The sequence below is a fragment of the Rhea pennata genome, chromosome 4 (genome assembly GCF_028389875.1).
Source record: "Rhea pennata isolate bPtePen1 chromosome 4, bPtePen1.pri, whole genome shotgun sequence".
In the NCBI taxonomy this organism is placed as follows: domain Eukaryota; kingdom Metazoa; phylum Chordata; class Aves; order Rheiformes; family Rheidae; genus Rhea; species Rhea pennata.
The window spans coordinates 6,610,647-6,631,837 of record NC_084666.1 but is presented as its reverse complement, the minus strand read 5'-3'; the positions used below and the strand labels follow the sequence as shown (position 1 = coordinate 6,631,837).

Sequence of the window (21,191 nt, the reverse complement as noted above, 5' to 3'; positions counted from 1 at the left end):
TACTGTTCCTTGCCCAGCTTCTTCCGTTGACTGTTCAAATTGTGATTAAGTTGATGCAGTGCTTTTAAGTTGATGCAGTGCTTTCAAATGCAAAAGCAAATTGTTTATCTTACTGTCTCTGCTTTTAAGAAAAACCTGAAGGCATAAGGTATTGAATTTAGTGATAATTCTGTGCCTAAGTGTTTTTTTTTTTTCTTCAGTTAACCAAAGTGTGGCTTAGCTGGATTACTGCTTCTCAACCAATACTGGCACTAGTCTGTATGAGATGAGATGCACAACTGCAGTCTTTCAAAGGCACTCTGCTCTAAAAATTTAGAGCAAGATTGGAAGCATCATAATTTTTTAAACAGGCAAAAGGGTCAAGAGTGGGAAAGGGTATCTTTCGTCTAACAAGGTTAGCTAAGAGAAAGCTAGCCTTTCTGTTCTCCTTTCCAGCAACTGAAATAATACACTGGATAGCTGGTTGTAAAAAGCCAGGCAGGAGGGGAACCTCCTACCTAGCCAAAAGTCAAAACTGCAAATTCTTCTTCTTGTGCTATTACATGCTACTAATCAGCACTAATTGTTCCAAGTCTGTTTCAGGTAATAGCTTTTATTTCAGAGAAATCGCCTCTCTGTTCTTCGGCATCTGAAATGATGCTGAGCTTGTTTTGACTTGCAGGGAGTAAATGTCTCTTAAGTTAGAATAAAATGGGCTCATAAAAGTTTGCCTAGTGTGAATAGGTAATTTGTTCCTTCATCATCTCAAAATTGAGACAAAAGCAAGCACCCAGAAGAACTAAAGCAAAATGAAAACATAAATTGCCTGTGGTTATGGGTTGGATACGCTCCTCTGACTGGGAGTGCCACCCTTGACAGCCTGGCCTGGTATGTATCTTCCCAAAGCCTGTCTTTATTGGCTTGCAGCAGTGGAGGTGATCTTGTTTGTGAGGTCTGTGGATCTTAGATGTTTAAGTGACTGTACAAACTGAGGTAGCCTGTGGCTTTAGCTTCATGTTTTGTGCCTATATAGGAGACGCATTCAGCAGCACATAAAAATGCCATAATGCTGGGTGAGGAATTTAGGCAATTGTGAGATGGTAAAGCGCACTGCTGTTGCTCCTTGTGCAGGCACAGATGATCCAGTTCATTTAGTTTGGGCTAGTTTTAATGCTGTTTAAACACTTACAGGTCTTTGCTGTGTTTAGGTTGAACTTCCCTGCATTTCCATGTGCTGAGACCTCTAGCTGATAGTAAATAGCCTGGCCTGTTTTGAATTGCTTCAGCTGGCTTCTGTAAGGAAAAACAATAAAATGCTAATTTGACACTTTATCCTTGAACAGCCACTAGTTAAATAGCCTTAAAGGCAAGGCAATGCTTTAGCTAAAACATTCTTTTTTTCTTGCAGTAGCAAGTGTAAAGTAAACCAAATCAATCTAATTGCTTTTTTTGTATCCAGTTAGAGTACTTGTGGGGAGCTACCACTAAGGTATTTCACCTCCCAGTGAGTGAAATGAGTCATATATACACACATACATACATCTGTTGTTGAAGCTGGATTTTGAACTTTCTTGCTGTTACTCAATTTATTCTTATTATATCCTTCAGCTAAAATGTTACTGCTTTTCTAATGTTTTTCTTCTCATTCTAATCTGTTTTCTCTGGTTGGTTAAACCACAAGAAACAAGCCGTCCTGTTTGTCCATCCTCTTGTTTGCTTTAGAGATGCAGTGCTTGCCTTGCGAGTCACAGATACCTGGATTTGTGCACAACCCTTCTACATTAGAGTTGTGGCTATTTTGACTTTTGAGGATGTCTGTTGTGAGATGATCTTGTATTTGCCACCTAGTGGCATGAAGGTGAACTGTGCTCATCTCCTTACTTCATGGTTGAAACTCGACCCTGCTGGATAACACCTGAGGTTTCTGTTCTTGCCCTCTTACTGTTGCAAAACAGTTAGTTACAGGGTTAGTTAGGGTTCATTTTCTTTTGGTGGTCCTCTATACAAGTCGTTTCCTTTACTTGTGCAGCTCTCACAGGATTGATGTGTTCAGATGAGAGACAAATGGGTTGGTTAGTTTGCAAACTGCCTTTTTGTGAGTCTAGACATTAGTCTTGCAACAAGCTTTTCCTTAGGAGGAGAGACACCTCTCCTGGGGTGGTGGGTTTTTCTTCTTTTCTTCTTCTTCTTCTAACTCTAGAACTGCGTTCTTTTTAAATAGTAGATGAGTGTTTCCGTCACTAAGGACTGTGGGATAAAGGCTGTAATAGCTGTGATGATTAAAAAAATCAGACCCTCTTAAGTAAACTCTCCTTTCAACAGTTCAATGCTTTAGTGGTTGTAACAAAATAATAGATAAAGACTTCTGCCTAGCAGCTGTTTGCTTCCAAAAGAAAAAAAAGCTAGCTACTGTACCGTTACAGCATGTGTGCTCTTACCAGGTTTGCAGATGACCAGAGGTGGATAACAAATGTTCAGCAGCTATGATGGACCATAAAGGGTTTTTCCTAGGAGAAGTTTGGAAGAGTCCAGAAAAGTGGAGGTTGAGATTAATTTTCCAAATTTTGAAACTTCAAAATTTGTCATTGGATCAGATGACCCTCTGGCTGCAAAAGCAGTGGACCACTTCACTTGGCAGAGCCAAGGGCAGAAGAGGAGGCCTGGCCACTTCAGGGTCCAGCAATATCATGTGTGTTAGTGTAGTGCTTTCAATGATGAGCCCCATCTTTCAGCTGAGTCAGCTGATTCTGCATCACTTTAAACATATTGAATAGATCTCCTCAAACTGTGTCTCTTCCCCAGCTTGGCTCCCAGCTCTGCAAAATGGGGTGCAGAGAAGGCAAAAGCAACCTCTCACTGTTCACTGAAGGGGACAGGGGCACACAGGCTCTCCCACCCTGCTGTATGGACTTCAGTCATTGCAGGTCTTTGTCTAAGGTAGTTTTCACCTTCCTCCTTGACTGTTCTCCCACAAAGGATGGAGATTAACAATTCCTTAAGTGCTCTTCCTCTTCAGGTAGAAGTATGGCAGCTGCCATCTTGTACCACCCAAAGAGACTGGACTGTGAGAAGAGGGAAGGAAAACCTGTGATTTGTGTATCTATTGGTGCTGTCAGCCATCATTCAGTTTCTATGTAAGCACAGAACTCATTTGCCTTCTCTTTAGAAGTTCTTACTTTAAGATACCTGTGAATAAGAAGTAAAGCAATGGACAGGGCTTCTGTGCTTCCACTACCAAAGGTGGCCAAGACCAAAAGGAGGGAGCAACCTGAGGGGCTCAGGCAGGGTTTGTACTCATCTCATAGATGGTTCTCTAGAAGGTATGTGTCCTGCAGCCTGCTGAGAGCAAGATCAGTGCCTCCTGGGAATGTTCTCCAGTCATTTACCTGGAGCATAGCTGCCTGCAAGGATGGATTCCCTAGGCCAAAACAGTTCTGGAGAAGGTCCTGGAGAGCAGCAGGTAAGGCACAGTGTCATTTGAATACAGGGGAAAGAAGAGAACGCCAGACAGATGAGCAATCAGTTGTTCTGGTGCAAGAAACTGTTTTGTATCCTCGGCCTTAAGGGAGAAGCATTAGCGCTCCTGTCAGCGCACGGCAGGCCGCGCATTCTGTTAACGCATGAGTAGAAGTCCTCTAAGCAAACATTCCCCCATCTCTGAAGGAATGCCACCCAGCAGGCAGGGCAGCCTGATGCTGCCTGGGCTAAACAAGACTGTCCAGGGAATATGTGATGCCTGGATGTAGCTGGAGGAGAATTTCTATTCAACAGCTGTTCTGAAAGAAAGCTTTTCTTGAAGCAAGCTGTGAAGGTCCTAAATGGATTGTGTGCTGAAAAACCCAACAGCTGTGGAAAAACCAGGACTGAGAAAAAAGCTTAAGATGATGCAAATTAACTGATGCAAAGGAGTAACTGTTAAAAAGCAGCTTTAATAAAACTTGTAGTGACTCAGACAAAAGATTTTATACCATTAAGGTTTTTGGTAGCAAATTAAGCTGAAGTGCCCTGTAAGGGAAGGATGGTGCTTGAGCCTAAGAATATATTTAAAGACTGTAGCATCATAACACCATTGCCATTTCACCATAACTTCTCACAGGTGATGACAGGCTAAAAAAAAAATGGTAAAATAATCTCTGTAGAATGCAATTCCCAAGAAGAAATATATTACAATAAGTTCTTTGGGAGTATAATCCCCCAGAAGAAAAAAAAAATGCATATATTACAGAAAGTACTCTCACTTAAAGTTTTACATTTCAAAGATAGAATATCCCCTTGCAAAAAAAAAAAAAGGCAACCTGTACACGTTTGCTTCACCCTTAGCTACGGAGAGTAGCTAATCGTGACTGCATTGCTTCAATATCTTCTTCCTCATCCTCAGCAGCAGTTGCTCCCATGGGTTCTGGCTCTGGAAGAGCATCTGTGACTTTACTGGGTGCTTTGCCCAGGGCCCCTGTGAACAACAGAAAAAGGTCCCTTAGTATGCATTAATTGTTGGTAAGTAACAGCTCTCAGGTACATCTATTCAAAATAATCTAGCCAGTCATTTCTGGTTGAGATAACATGGAAGAATAAGAACTGTGTTACAGTTTTTTTTTTTTTTTTAAGCAAGCCCTGAGCTGAAGACAACCAGACCACTGCAGCTAGCTCTGCACAACTCTTGACTGTTCTGTCACTGGCCTATAGTGTAGCAGGGTAGAATATAGCTTTATAAATAGCAAGCTGAAAGGTACTGGAAAAAAAAAAAAAGAAAAAAAAAAAAAGAAAAGAAAACACTTAGGCACTGTAACAGCATTTTATAACCAAGAATCTCAACATAGCCTAAAAATTGAGGCAATGAAGCTGAGTTGATTTCCTGTGTTCAGTAATAATATGCACTTACACTTGAAACTATCAGATCCATTGTGTTAGGAAAATCCACTCATTTGTTAAAGCCTGTGTTAGAATTGAGCAGACAACAGTTGACATATTATTTATACTTTATTGAACCTCACTAGAATTCTTAGCCAGCATTTCCCAAGAAACCAATTTATCAGTTTTTGGGAGCACTCTTCGCCTATCAGCAAAGTCAAGGAAAGACATTACAGGGAGGCTGCAATTGCTAAGTCAGCATATAAGGAGGTTTCAGTCGCTGTGTCTTGCTATTTAAAACGGCAAGAGCAAGACCCCACTCTTGGCAGAGAGTCGCAAACTCACCAGCTGTTATTTCAAAGAGGATCTTATCGATTTCCATCTCTGCCTCCTCTTCCATTTCCTCTTGATCTTCCATGCTTTCAAAAGTATCCTCCAACATTTCTTCTATAATACCAGCCTAAGAGTAAACAAAATGAGAGCACGTGATGCCCCTGGGAACTGCAGTCGCAGGGCAGTCACAGACATCAGTCCCACCCCTTGAACTGGGCTTTTCAAGATCAGCTTACACTAATCCAGGCATTTAACTACCCCCAAAGCCTGCTGCTTGCTTGCTGCTCTAGCTTTTCAGAGCAAGGCTGCTCTGCTGCACAAAGCTGCCCAGCACATTTGCACACTTCCCAAGCACCTATCTGTATAAGTGATAGGAAAGGTGGCAGGAAAATTAAAGACTAAACACGCATGTCCTCCTGTTCAGTCCCTCAAGCTATTACTCCTCACTGCTGCATGTCTGAACACTTGTAATGGCTCAGTAACAAAACATTCTATAACATTCCATAAAATTAATGTTTGACATATCTACATTTAAAAACAATCTTATACGTGATGTGCCACTTAACTATAGCCAAATTGTTCTGGTGCATAGCAGTAGGTTAAAAAATGAGCCAATTTAACCTTTAAAATAATAGAACACAGGAGAAGAAATAAAAGTTTGTGGTAGGGGTGGCGTAAATAGCCACAATATAGAATACTTTAAATAGAGCATTTTGTTGTAAGATGGAAACACTACAGTGGTACATCTTTCACAAAGAAATCTTTTTGTGTGTGTGACTAAAGTTCAGCAACACAGGCAGTCCTGGGGCACAGGCCTAAATCCTGCGTTCAGCCTTGTTCTCTCCGAAGCCTTTGGGACTACAGTCACCAAACCATGGGGACTGGTCTTGCTCCTTCCATCCTCCACCTGACAGGCTTTTTCTCCTGAAAGCTTTACACCAAACATGCTCCAGATACCACTGTTTCAGGTTTTTTCCCCGCTCCCACTCCCTGAGAAGCTCCTAGCTGTTACTGTGCCATTTCCTTTCCTGTTTATTATTTGTTAACTCCACCCTTACATTAGGCAGGAGCCTCTGCAACAGGCCAAAGTGGAAGCACAGCACTCGGCACCCAGCACAACCCCCTTGTTTACTTAAGTCTTACTTTACCTTCATCATCTCTTTGGACAATTCTCTCATTGTTGCTTGAATTTCAGGGATCTTTACTAGATTTTGCATAGCTTTCATAACTTCTGTGCTCTTCTGCAGTGAGCCTGCTACCCTGAGAACAGCTGTGAAGAAGCAGTATAAAAAAGCTTGAACAATCCCTGCATCACAGAAAGCAGAAAACTATATTCTTCCCATGTGGAAGAAAAAAAAATGTTTAGGCAATGTTGTTCAGAAAATGGACATCATGCTTTTTTTGTTCTTGTCTGCCTTCCTGGAAAAGCTGAATCCCAGTCCCCATTAGAAAAACTAAGCTTCTAATAAAGATACTGGTCCTATATGATCAAGTGGAGCAATCTGGAGTCCCTACAAGGAGGTATCAACCCACGTGTTCCCAGTTCCTAGAAGAGATCTGCGAGGAGCTCCTGCTTGTGCTTCTCAGCAGCCGGAAGTCTGACTGAAATAGTCACACGTGGTTCTTTCACTAACTCTTGACACAGGCCAGGCTAAGCCAACAGCTGGGTCTGCACCTGCCTTTGGCCCTGCTTTAGCTCTGGTCTCCTGGCTTAGGCCTTACATTGAACCCCAGCTGGCTCCCCAGGAGGCTGGAATTCCCTGCTGCTCTCCTGTCCCTCTGTACAGCCTGGCACCCAAGGGTGCCTGGATACACGAGACAGATCCCCACTGCCATTCTGGCCTGCAGGGTATTGCAAAACCAACACCAATTCCCCTCCCTGCACCATATACTAAAACGCATCCTTTTCTTCCTCCTGAATGGAGCTGGTCAGAGACAACTAGCTTCCAGCACGCAACTGGACATAAGCGTCACATCCCGTATCTCGTGGGTTAAAGGACATCACCAGTGAAGCTGCCCGTGCTGTTTGGTTCTTCCCCCAAGCAGCTGTGACCAAGACCTTCCTTGTCTTTTCTGTTTTTCTGCTTTGTTGTTAGAGGCTGGAACGTAGCAAGGCATGAAAGAAATCTTGCAGAAAGTCTATTGTAACAGAAGATTTTCATGGGGATAAGGGAGGAACATGCTGGTACTGGGGGAGCACAAAGGCTTAAGTAGGGGAGGCCGAGAACCACATAGTAAGCCACAGGGCAAATTCTATGATTCATCCGTAACAAGGAAATCAAACACCCCCAGCTCTACTTAGTACTAAGTGTCCTAAGTCTCCTATTAGAGAAACAACTGTAATTTACTAGATGAAAGGAATTCTACTGAAGGAAATAAATAAGCTCTATAAAGCAAGTTTATCAGAACAAGGAACAGCAGGTTCTCTCAGATGCTCCGTAAGGATACGGAGAAAGGAGACATCTAGTCCCACTGTACAGGAATACGTAATAAAAACGTGCCGCAGACAGCTTTGAAGCGAGCTGTGTTTCAGGGCACATGATTTTCACCTCACTCCATCCCTCAGGCTTGAAGAGGGCTGTTTGGTTATCCAAAGAAGGGCTAACTTCACAGGCCCAGCAAGGATCTCGGGAATGCCGAGGGGGCAGGGACTCCGGGAAGCTACCTGGCAGAAGCGCAGTGGTCTGACTGCCACCGTTCTGGAGGGGAAACCCACCCGGAGGGGTCAAGGGGGCCTTGAAGATTGGAAGGGGGTGTATTGCCTATAGTGGTACAGGACTCATGGGATGCAGGGGAAAGGGCATTTTTGGACTGAGTAAGGCCTACTATGGGATGTTTCAAGGGATTGGAGGAATGAGAGGGAACACAAGAAACTTATTATGGGAAAAAGAGAGGAGAAATGTAAACATTGGGCTGAACTAGCCAGCAAGTCAGGTAAGAGGTGTGAGTACCAGCCACTAGATTGGGATCACACAGCTCAGGAGCTCAGAGGTCCAGGTGCCAGCAGCTGGGGCAAACGAGGGGTTTGAGGCCAGCTGCTGGAGAGCTGGCTGGCTCACACTCAGTTTCTAAGACCGTCTACTGGAGTGACCCATGTATTTTGTGTGCGTATGTGTATATATGTATATATAAAAGTGTATATCCCAGGAGTGGACCTCAATCCAAATCAGCTGAAAAAGCGCAGGATTGGGCCAGCAGTGCTATTTGTGCAAAAGCTTCGTATGCGTGTGCAGATGTGTTCACGTGAGTGCTGGGAAACACACCGCTGAGGGTGCGTGTGCCTATGGGAACAGGTGTTCAGCCCCACTGGATGTGGGGACACAGAACCACCACAGCTTCACCTCTACAGTGCTGGGACAGGAAGAAATTCTCTGAGGCCCCCTGGAATCAGCTACCTTAACAACTGTCCTTCTGCATCCAGGTCTCAGCTCTCCCGACTTCGGCTGCATTTGACCTTGATTCTGGAAACAGAACCTCAGACCTCACCTCTAGAGTTAGAAAAGTCATTGCATTTGAACTTAAAAGACGTTCTTACCAAGCTGGTTCTTCATCCCCATGAGAACAGAGTTCATGTGCGCTTTGGACGCATAGAGTTTGCTTACAGCCTTTCGAGAGCGGATCAGTTCCTTTGCCAAGATCACACACACGTCTTTTTGACCCTTTTTGGCAGCATCCTTTATTGATCGCTTCACTTTTTCCTCTTCTCTCTGAATATCTGGAGTACAGAAGAACAGACACAGCAAAAGTCACAAGCTGATAAGGATTTGGAAGTGAAACCAGCCATTTGTTGGGATATATTTTCAATGCAAATACAATTGTTTCTGCTTAATTTCAGATTCAATCTGGTACTGAAAGATCTTGTTATAGGTTGATTTACAAGTTAACTGATGAATTCAGCTAGATGTTTGCAGTAAAATCCTCATGACTAAACATCCAGCTCTACTAATTTTATTTACAGTTAAGAGTACTCCAAATGACTTGCCGGGAATATTACACAGGAAGCTCAGCTGAATAAGGTGAATTCTTAAGAAGCAGAAAACATTCCACAAAGAACAAAGCACACAGAGATAAAAAAATACTTTAGTTACACCTGCAGAACAGCTCCCTGTTAAACTGATCTATACCTGCTGTACTTCCCTTAGACACTGCACAGAGCTCAAAAGAAAGACAGCTACAATGCCAGAAATGTCCACTTACCAGTGCAGACTGCCAGGAACCCATTGCCCTCACTTCTTGATCTTTACAGGGTGAACATATACACTCATATATATCTATATATATATATAGATATATAGATATATATAGATATACACACACACACACACATATGAATCCAGTTTCATATAGGATGGTCCAGTTTAAGGCTACTGTACTGGTTTGCTGTTTACAAGATTACTTCTTCCATGTTCATTACCAAACGGCTCCACTTCACCAAGAATGAACAGAGCAGTCACAAGGAGTTTAAAACTAGCAGTCTCAGGAGAATGACAGGGGTTTTACTAGTCAAAACACTTAACTGCCAGGCTTCATGTTCAAAGCATAACCCATCTTCCCAACACGATCCTAATGCGAGTGCTGTCATGGGCAAAGCTGTCCTCACTGTTTCTAAATCCCTTAAAATGTATTTCTCCTAATACTCCAGGTAGAACATTCATAGAAGGCACTTAGGTACCACACTGATCTCACAAAAGCTGAAAGACTTTAGATATACTCTGCCTTTTTTAATTTATTTATTTCTAAAGAATAAGCACTTACAGAATCAATTTGTAAAGGGGTCTCCCCCTTTCAAACCACAGATTTGTTCATTACCTCAAAAAAAATCTTCATCCTTGCAGACCAAATAACCACCCCCCCCATCAGGCATTCATTAAGTCAAATTTGTACTTGTTCTTAAAGAGTCAAGTACTTAAGCTTCCACTGCTTGTAATTTAACACGCACACGTTAGCTGTGCATATAAACTTACACATTCAAAATTTTTCAGCTGTCTGCTGCCAAAGCTATGGATAATCATACAATCAGTAAGGTTGGAAGGGACCTCTGGAGATCATCTAGTCCAACCTCCCTGCTCAGCAGGGTCACCTAGAGCATGGCAGACAGGGTTGCATCCAGGCAGGCCTTGAACATCTCCAGAAAAGGAGACTCCACAACCTCTCTGGGCAACCTGCTCCAGTGCTCCGTCACTCTCACAGGGAAGAAATTCCCCCTCACGGTCAGGCGGAACTTCCTGTGCTTCAATTTCTGCCCATTGCCTCTTGTCCTGTCACACGGGACAACTGAAAAGAGTTTGTCTCTGTCCTCCTGACACCCTCCCTTCAGGTACTTGTACACATTGATGAGATCCCCCCTCAGTCTTCTCTTCCCCAGGCTGAAGAGGCCCAGCTCTCGCAGCTGTTCCTCATGGGGCAGATGCTCCAGCCCTCTGATCATCTTCATAGCCCTACACTGGACTCTCTCCAGGAGCTCCAGGTCTCTCTTGTACTGGGGAGCCCAGAACTGGACACAGTACTCCAGATGAGGCCTCACCAGGGCTGAGGAGAGGGGCAGGATCACCTCCCTCGACCTGCTGGCAACACTCTTCCTAATGCACCCCAAGAGGCCATTGGCCTTCTTGGCCACAAGGGCACATTGCTGGCTCATGGTCAATCTGTCATCCACCAGCACTCCCAGGTCCTTCTCCACAGAGCTGCTCTCCACAAGGTCAGCCCCCAGCTTGTACTGGTGCCTAGGGTTATTTTTCCCTTGGTGCAGGACTCTGCACTTGCCCTTGTTGAACCTCAGGAGGTTCCTCTCTGCCCAGCTCTCCAGCCTGTCCAGGTCTCTCTGTATGGCAGCACAGGCCTCAGGTGTGTCAGCCACTCCTCCTAGCCTGGTATCATCAGCAAACTTGCTGAGGAGGCACCCCATCCCCTCATCCAGGTCATTGATGAAGAAGCTGAACAGGATGGAACCCAGTCCTGAGTCCTGGGGGACACCACTAGCCACAGGCCTCCAACTAGACTCCACGTCACCGATGACGACCCTCTAAGCTCTGCCTTTCAGCCAGTTCTCAATCCACCTCACTCTCCACTCGTCTAACCCACACTTCCTGAGCCTGCCTAGGAGGATGTTATGGGAGACAGTGTCAAAAGCCTTGCTGAAGTCAAGGTACACAACATCCACTGCCCTGCCCTCATCTTCCCAGCCAGTCATTCCATCAGAGAAGGCTATCAGATTGGTTAAGCAGGATTTCCCCTTGGTGAATCCATGCTGACTACTCCTGATCACCTACTTTTCCTCCATATGTCTGGAGATGACATCCAGAATGAGCTGTTCCATCCCCTTTCCAGGGATGGAGGTGAGGCTGACTGGGCTATAGTTGCCTGGATCCTCCTTCTTGTCCTTTTTAAAGACTGGAGTGACATTGGCTTTTTTCCAGTCTTCAGGCACCTCTCCAGTTCTCCAGGATCTTTCAAAGATGATGGAGAGCGGCCTGGCAACAACATCCGCCAGCTCCCTTGGTACCCATCCCATCCGGGTCCATGGATTTGTGTATGCTCAGCCTGCCCAGAAGGTCTCTAATCCTTTCCTCCTCAACCAAAGGAAAGTCTTCCCTTCTCCGGACTTTCTCCCTCACGTCCAGGCTGCAGGATTCCTGAGGGCTGCTCTTAGCAGTGAAGACTGAAGCAGAGAAGGCATTCAGTAACTCTGCCTTCTCCGTATCCCTTGTCACCAGGGCCCCTGCCCCATTCAGCAGCAGGCCCACATTTTCCCTAGTCCTCCTCTTGCTGCTGATGTATCTGAAGAAGCCCTTCCTGTTGTCCTTGACATCCCTTGCCAGTCTCAGTTCCAGCTGGGCCTTAGCCTTCCTCGCAGCATCTCTACATACTCTGGCTGCATTCCTATAATCCTCCCAAGTAGCCTGTCCCCTCTTCCACAGTCTGTGTATTTTCTTCTTCTGTCTGAATTTGGCCAAGAGCCCCTTGTTCACCCATGCAGGTCTCCTGCCCCTTTTGCTGCACTTCTTACTCATAGGGATGCACCGCTCTCGAGCTTGGAGGAAGTGATGTTTGAATATTAGCCAACTCTCACGGACCCCCCTTCCTTCTAGGGCCTTAACCCATGAGATTTCACCAATTAGGTCTCTGAAGAGCCCAAAGTCCACTCTCCTGAAGTCCAGCGCTGCAATCCTGCTTGTTGCCTTACTTAATGCATCAGGTAAAACCAGTATGGTGGTAAATCTTTAAACATAGCTTAAAACAGACTCTTCAAACTCTCCTAGCACACAGCTTCTTTCAGTTTTTGATATAAGCATATAGAGCAGATATAGAGAACCATATGAACACCAAAGAATAGGATTTGAAATCTTGTACACTACATACTCTTCCTTAATTAACCTAGGCTTCTCTAGCAAATCTGAGGTGAGTGTTCACACTTCTGTCTCGTTAGATAATGCTGGCTGCATACAGCAGAAGCAAGGTACCAGAAAAAACTGATTAAGACACTTGGGAACGAGTAGGAGCTAAATTAGCCCCTTCCTTCTCCTGACTCAGTCATTGATGAAACGTGGCTCAAAGTTGGTCTGCAAGAAATTACTGCAAAGTGAATGAAAGATTCAGATAATGTTCATGGACATTTTACTGCAAAAAGTTGAAGGAAATCACCACAAGAACAAACGATTTCAGCATCATTTGTTTTTGTGACAGTTTTGCTCACTTTTGACTCACACCAGAGAGAAGTTATATCTAGGCAAGAATCAGAACTTGGCTTTTTGCAAGATTAAAGGCACTTTTTGGCACAGGCCTGACTTGGAGAGTGCAGCACATATTCTCACGTGGGAGTGATGAACCTCATGCTCAGGATGAGTCACTCTGAATGTCATTCAGTGGCATCTTTTCCTGCCAATCCAAGTGGGATTAGGACAAAGATATCTGTAGGGCTGTATTGTCTCAGAGGAACACACTCCTTGTTGTTTCCTCCCTAGTATCTGCAGAAAGGTCATGAGCTTGAAGCTATTTGTATGAGAGACATGAAAGCAGGCCAAGTCCCAGTGTATCAGAGCAGGGTAACACAAACAGCTAAAGCGGTAAAATAGAAAACAGAAAGCACTAAAAGTATTCCAAAGGCTTTGGGCAAAATATTTGCCTTTTAGAAGGCTCACGTTTCTTCATAAGTTATTACTGCTTTGCAGGCAGAATCTAGTCACACGATTGCTGTAAAGACGGATTAACAGAAACAGCCCAGCAGCAAGGTAAGGTGGTCAATACAGACTGCCGCCCCATCACCGAATGCAATACGGTAAGATGCCAAAACATATACCTTGCTCAGGTCAAAGAGTCTCTTTAAGAGATTAAGAGATACAGCTCTACTTCTTAGGGGTGCCGAGAGTGCAGCGGTTATGACTGATGTTTACTGAACAGTCTAGGGTACTAGGAATGGATGATACTAAAAAGTATTAAAAAAATGCTCTATGTCACAGGCTCCACAAAGCCAGAAGACACATCCACAACAAACCTTACTCAGTAACAGAATTCCTCAGTGGTACATTACAACATTCATTTTGTTAGACCGAAGACGAGCACAAGCGTTTTATTACCACCTCTAAAGCACCACCAGGTGGCAGGGCTCTTCAGCAGGGGCTTTTGCTTGCAGGACAAACAGCCGAAGGTGACAACAGAGACAAAAATGAGCAGGAAGGACGAACTCGGGCTATGAGGGGCGATGCCAGGAATGCACCTTTAGTGAGGCAAGGACAACACACTGCTCCCCTCCACTGTTGTGCGGGACCACGACGGAGCGCAGTGCGGAGGTGCAAAGCAGTCCAGAGCACAGGTGAAAAGATCAGTAAAGTACAAAGTTATTGCATTCCTCCAACTCTCCAAATCTATTTCTGAAATCACAAAGGACACCTTTTAATTCTTCGAACATCCAAGCCCTCAAAAGCAAATCATACTAAACAAAAGTCATCACGACAAGAACAACTCAACGACAGATGGTTTGGAACAGCATATTAGGAACCGTGCTAACTGGATGAGCCAACTGTTCAAGCGATCCAAGCTCCCTCGGGCAAACCCAGGTGGATTTGACTGTTGCTACATCGAAACACATTTAGCACGGCCTTCCCAAGGGGAAGCTACGACAGGTTCCACCTCAGCATCCTTACTCAAAGAGCGTAGTGATTTCTTGCGTAAAATGTCAGTTGAAAGGGCGAAGCACAGCAGAACCCTATCAGGCTGAGCAAAAACCTTTGGCTGCATGTGCCTGTCATTTTTCAGCAGCAGTTTGCTAGGTGTCCAGCAGTCCCACATACCTCCACACCTGTCCCTTCAGTAAAATGTTAAATCCTAGCACAATATGAACATCCTAAAGATATTCTGTACTTCATTTTAGGGGGCACTACCAGAGCTACAGGTGGTCGGTGTTTAGTCTAAATTCTTAAGTGTTAAATCATATTTCTTTGAATGTAACACAAATATATATACATGCACACACAGACACAGAGAGGTGGGGGGGGGGGAGAGAGAGAGAGAGAGAGAGAGAGAGAGAGAGAGAGAGAGAGAGAGAGAACCATGACAACAAGTAGATTTACATCCACATCAAGATATCAGACTAGTCTATAACCTTTTATATATATTCTTTTTCATACAAAAAAGAATGGTGAACTTGTTGGCAGTTTGCTCCTGTAAAATATGTGCTCTCTCAAACACAGCTTGCTAATAGGATCAGAGTCTTACCATATTTTCCAGTTGGTCTGTGCCTGAAACAGCCACATAAACTGCCCTGGAGAATTCAAAACAACTCACAAGCATAATAAACATTGCTGTATATCAGTTTTCCTGGAAGAGGCATTTTCCAGATGGGAACAAAGACAGGCTTTGTACTTCATGAAACTCGAGAGCATCTCCCTCCAACCAATTCACACAAATATACACATGGCAGAAGCTATGAGCCCTGCCAGCTTATTCCAGAACTGTCGGGTTGGGGAATGGAGGAAGGGAGAAGATACCAGGACGAAGTCACTCAACACAGACACCCACACAATAACCAAATGCTGACACAAAGTATCCTCTACTAGTACATCCCATGGACCAATATCCTGAAGGCACAAAGAGAATGAGAAGCCAAAAAGGGAAAATCGGAATCTGGCTCAAAACTTCTTTTCAGGTTCTAGGATGATGGGCAGAAGAGAAAGCAAGAAAAGTGAACTAGCTGCAGTTTAATATTAAGCAACCCTTCTAACAACACCTTTAAAAGTGTCATGCCTATAATTTAATGGCAAAACACTCACTGAGTAAAGAAGAAGTCTTCACTCCTTTCTTGTTTGTCACTTCCTCAATCTGCCACAGAAGCTGCATTTGTTTGGCACATGCGCTGCAACTTCCTGCACCTGGAATTGCACACTACAGTGGTCCTGTTCATTAATTTGATGGAGATGAAGTTTTGTATAGTAAGTTTCATTTGATAAGATGGGTAAGAGCCTTAAGTCTTACTAGAAGCATACAACATGCAGGTTCTTTTGAAAATTTCATATGCAGAACTTTAGAGAAAGGTCATTTTTGTACCACACACCAAGTCCAGCCCCAGGATCACGTTCTTCCTTTATTCCAGGTACAGCAGAGTATCCCAGGTTATTAAACTTCATAGTTTCTGCTTCTGCACCCCTCTCACCACCATTTTTTAACTGATAAATAAATAAATTGAAGGCTGTCATGGAAAGGAGAAAAAAAAAGAAAAGACAACAGAAGTACAAACCTCTGATCTGCCTATCAATCACTCGCATTTCTTTCCTTATCTTCAAGGACCATTCGTTGACCTTAAAAAAAAGAGAAAGCAAGAGAGTTACTTAAAATTCCTGATTCGGAAGCAAAAACAAGTTGTCCTTTAAATGCACCGTAACCAGTCAATATCAAAACAAGCACTTCAAAATGCACAGACTTTAGGGGAGGAATGATATTTGAATATTTTATTATTCAAGTACAAGAAAGTATTTTACAGACACTAGCTATCGAGTATTGCAATGCTCTTAACATTTAGATGAAGGGTTAAGGAGGAAGTGAACCGTGAATCAGAGGCACTCCCTGCCTCACTAACTTCCCACGCCCCAGCTGACCTGATGTCAGTGCACAGAGGGAACTTGCCCCTGGGGATTTCACCACAAGGTAGAAACTTTGGCACAAGATGACAGCACCAAGAATCCCACTACCCCAGAGCACTCAAGCACTGGAAAATTTCCATCACAAGAAACCCTAGGATGTCTTCAGTCCAACCTCCTGCTCAATAGAACTAACTTCAGGGACGGACAGGTTGCTCAGGGCCTTGTCCATCGAGTTTTGGCACTCTCCAAGGACAGAGAATTCACAACTGCTCTGGGCATCTCTCCCAGCACTTAACCACTGTTGCAGTGAAGAACTTTCCCCATGTGCAATTAAAAATTCCCTTCTTGCAGCTTATAGTTGTTGCCTCTTTTTGCTTTTGCTGGCCACACTCAAAAAGAGCCCGGCTCTGTCCTCAGTATAAATCTGCTACAAGCTGTGAAAGGTTTTAGATCCTTTCTTTTACCCTTCTCGTCTCCAGACTAAAACAAGCCCAGGTCCCTCAGCCTCTCCTCCTGTCACGTGCACCAATTCCCCGCCTATCTTGGTGCTCTTCTGCTGCACTCTGCTCAGTTTGCTGACATCCCCTCTCGTACTGGGTGCCCAAAACCAGACACTGCTTTATAGATACGGCCTCCTGAATGCCACATACAGTAGAGTAATCCATCAGGCATTTCTCTCAACTTGAGAGCTACACTCGGCTAACGTAGCCCAGTAGACAGTTTGTCTACGCCGTTGCAGAGGCACACTGCTAACTTAAGGTCACCTTGTTTTTCACGGGAGCCCCACATCCTTTCTTGAAGAGATGCTTCTGTCCATGCACACAACTCCACATGGCTGAACATCATGATGTTCCTGCTGACCCACTCCTCCAGCTTGCTCAGGTCCTCTGAACAGCAGCTCTGCCCTCCAGCCTATCAACTGCTCCCCCTCTGCTGCGTTTGGTGAGGATCAAATCCCAGCAGGATTCCTTAATCCAGAATACAGCCATCCCCTGTATACTTTCCTCCTGGAACCAACTAAGATCTCTCTCTGCTCCTGTCACTGCCAGCATAGGGAGCCAACGGAGTATCACTTGCCCCCAACCGCTTCTCTGGTTGCAGGGACGTCAAACAGGCAGCAGCTGTTACATGTCCAGAGGAAAACTGGAAACTCTTGGGGTGGGAAGGGAAGCAGAACAGAGAGGTGCTGCGCAAAACCAGAATCAAGAATCACGAGATACACTAACACATGAACACAGCACCAAATACTTCTAGAGCTGCGATACTACTATGATTCTGCCCATCAGTAAAACAAATTTTGCATGAACCTACCCCCCCCAAGTATTAAGAAGTTCTCTAGTTCAAGAATACACTTACACACTGCATATGCATGTATGTAGGTCACTCACGTCTAGTTTGCTGTTTGAGTAGTTTCATATGAAAACCATCCTGAGATTTAAGTGAATAAGGTGAGTTTTTTTCAAATACAGAAAAAAGCTTTTTTAAATCTGAGTGAACTTTGAAATAAAACTGTAGAGAGAGTATTCTGCAGTTCAACAGAACCCAAGTCAGATGCTTATATTTTTACTGGTCTCAGGAGCAACACTCCCAATCACAATGAACACCGCCGTATTTTGACTACAGAACAGCAGCACAGTCTGAGCTGCCCCAGCACAAGGCCTGCTGCACAAAACAAAATGAAAAAAAACCCACATAGTTCTGTGTGCACACATTACAGGCACTCAGAAGTTTTGAAAGAATTTAGAAGGCTCCTGTACCTATAGCTTTGAATAGAATTATTAAAAAAAACCAAACAAACAACAACAAAAAAAACCACATACACATCCCACATAGGACCAACTGCAGCCTCCTCTTTTGCTCTTCAGTGCACAGGATGGGGCAGAAAATTGCACATGGATGCAATCCTCAGCCTGTTAAGAGGCTGAGAAGGCCCCCCCCCTTTTGAGTATGCCTACGCTGGAGGGACAGGGGAGCAAGAATAAGGTAAGCCAAACTGAACTCTCGCTGGTCAACTGTCAAGTGTCACACACAACATCCCCCAGAGATTTTTTTTTCCTAAAACTTGTATCCTGGAACAAGCCAACATTTAAGTACACTCTGTCAGCAACTGTCAAAATAACCATAGCAGGATTCAGAGATTCCTGCTGCAGAGATGCACAACCCAGCACAACAAAACCATTAAACCATGACTGGCAGTATGTTTTCAGCAATTCCTGCCAACTCTGACAGCAGGAAAATCCTTAATAGCTCATCTTTAACACTGTCCTCGAACAACCTGCCTCACACCACCAGCCACATGAAAGTAGAGCTAGGTGCTGGTCTTTCTGCCGCTCACCCCCAGTGCTGTGTACAGGACGGAGAGAGGAGGGAGGAACCCCCTTGCCTCCGGAGGGAGGAACTCTGATCCTAAAGACAGGCCCTCAACAGCACCCATCCGTTACGTAGCATCACGCAAGTATTTCAGTGTGTGATTCTGTATATATGTAGGAGCTGTTCCACAGCACAGCCATATGGAACAGTGGGCATTTAATTGTTACTATCAGCTGACTTTTCCATTTTACCCTTGTTTTTAATTCTGCACATAGACCACCGGACGCTTCCAGGTACACCACACACAGCAATTCACAGGGAAGCAAAAAAGCTGTATCGCTGATCTCAAGCAGGACATCAAGGATACAGCTGCAAACCATGGCCTAACACAACACAGAGCTAGTACTTCTGGTCACAGAAGCTGTTTGGCCGACTAAGCGAGGCTAATTATCTCAGGCACACCACCACGCTGATGTGGCTATACTGCACCCAGTTCTGGCCAGCACACGTCATTCCCAGAGCACTGCACGGCACCAGAGAGTCCGACAGCAAGCACCAAGCCAAGTACACTGAAATAAACCGCTCGGACTATGCTGAAGGTTAAGCACTTTTCTAGTGTAATCAATTCAGACATGGCATTAAACAAATAGAAGACACCCTGTCTTTAGATGGGCTGAAATGTATCGCTAATTCTTCAGTAGGTTTGAAGTTCGCCTTGCATCGTTCCGTCAGCAGGTTGCCTCTCCATGAGGGAGGGCGTGTATACAAACAAATCCAGGCAGAGTTAACATCATCACAAAAAATCTCAGTGTCTTCCTACCATCAGCCACCTCCTGCGCTGCTGGATGCTGACCAGGCCGCCACTGTTAGACCTGTTCAGGTACAGTATCTCATGTAGCAGCTGCTACCCGATATAAGATACATGGTGCCATTCCCCCCTCCCCACCACACACACACCATTTCCTAGCAAGCTGAAAGAACTTTCCTCCTCTTACTTCTACAACTGAATAATTAAAGATAGGAGACAAGAAATTCCTTCCTATTGATGGGTTTGCCACTACCTCTGTTACAACCTGTCAAGTCACCATGCTGGTCTGCCACCCCAAGAACGCTCTCACGGCTGCAGGACAACCCAAGTCACTCCTCCCTGCGGTTCAGGCAGGCATGTTTCATAGCGCCTTTACGAGCTTTTCTGTGAACAGCTTGATGGCAGCAGCAGACGCGCTGTCAGCTACAACACTGGAAAACACAACACGTTTGTCCGTTGAGGAAGGGGACCAAGTGGCCTGTCAGACGTGAAACAACAAGAAACAAGTGGTGCAGTACAACCTCACTGCGCAAGCAAAGCGACTGGCTGCTGCTTTCTCCCATCATCCGGAGCAGCAGTCTCCAAACCACGTTTCTCTCTGTGACATCTTCCAACACTGCTCATGAACAGAAGAAATTATAACCCACCTGGGTGCTGCTCCGACACAGGTAGAGGAGTGGTGTGTACACAGTCAGACGTACATTGCTCATCTAACGTTATCAGCCAATAACCGATAACAGCCACCTGCCCCTAGGACTCAGTGGTTCCAAAGGGGCAGGGAACGTCTTGGACACTGCAGCTCTTCTGAGCCTTCACCTTGGCACATGCCACCACCTCCTTTCTGACTATCTTTATCGTATCTGCTATGCAGCTTCCCCTCCCTGCCGACAGGGGATTTTTTGATTAACACGTTAGCTATGATTTCTGAAAGGCAGCGCTGAAGCCAGTCAGAACCTTGACTATTTCACTTCACTATTACAACAGAAAACTGGGGGGAACCGTCCAAAAAAAAAAAAAAAAAAAAAGCCGACCCTAAGAAGCCCCCCACTTCGGCCATTCCCACGCTCAAGGCTGCCTCAGCCCCAGGCGCACGACGCTCCCCACGACGCCGGCGAGCTCCTCACGAAGCAGAAGAGCCCAGCGCGGGCCGGGCCGGGGCCGGGCCGGGGGCGACGCGGCCTAGGCCGGCGCCGCCTCCCTCGCTCCGGCCGCAGAGCCCGGCGCCACGGCAACGGCTCGCCGGGGCCCGCTGACACCCACAGCCCCCGCACCGCGGCCTCACCATCTCCTTGGGCGGCTTCTCGGGGGTCTTCCCGAAGAGCCCCATGGCGGCAGCCGCGCCTCCACCTCACGCCGTTTGACCCTTCCGGGGAGCCGTCCCCGCCCCCCGGCTCCGCCCTCCCCCCCCCGGGGCGGTGCCGCGCGGCGCGCAGGCGGCCGCGCGCAAGGGCCCCTACTGCGCATGCGGCGCTGGCGCCGGCACCCGTCTGCCGTCACGCATGCGCGCAGCACTGCTGCGCCCGCGCCGCTCCCGCGCATGCGCCGCCCGCCGCTTTTTTCCGGGGGGGGGGGGGGGGGGGCGCACGCAGAAAATTCCTAAATATCAGTCACTTAAGGGCTACGGCGCGTCCGTTTACAAGCTTTTCCCCTTGGAGATGCGGTGGTGTCCCGAGTGGGCTCACAGGAGAGCCAAAGAGAGAAGGAAGCAGCGGAGAAATAACAAGGAGACGGCGTCGCCCACCTCGCCCTGGGCTGCGAGCGCCATGTTGGCGAGGCCCCGGCCGAGGCCTGCGCCCGCGGCCCGGGGGAGGCCGCTGCGATAACCGTTACAGACACCGTCG

General features: G+C 45.8%; 1 protein-coding gene across 1 annotated transcript; it reads right to left on the bottom strand.

The window, feature by feature from the left end:
- Positions 1-3,888: 3,888 nt before the first annotated feature.
- CHMP3 (charged multivesicular body protein 3) lies at positions 3,889-20,742 on the bottom strand. The gene is made up of 6 exons (XM_062575156.1): positions 20,633-20,742; positions 15,890-15,950; positions 8,696-8,875; positions 6,309-6,430; positions 5,173-5,287; positions 3,889-4,429 (listed from the first exon to the last, which is right to left on the bottom strand). Exons 1-6 carry the CDS (start codon positions 20,675-20,677, stop codon positions 4,296-4,298), a joined length of 657 nt encoding a protein of 218 aa, XP_062431140.1. The 5' UTR covers positions 20,678-20,742; the 3' UTR covers positions 3,889-4,295.
- Positions 20,743-21,191: the final 449 nt, after the last annotated feature.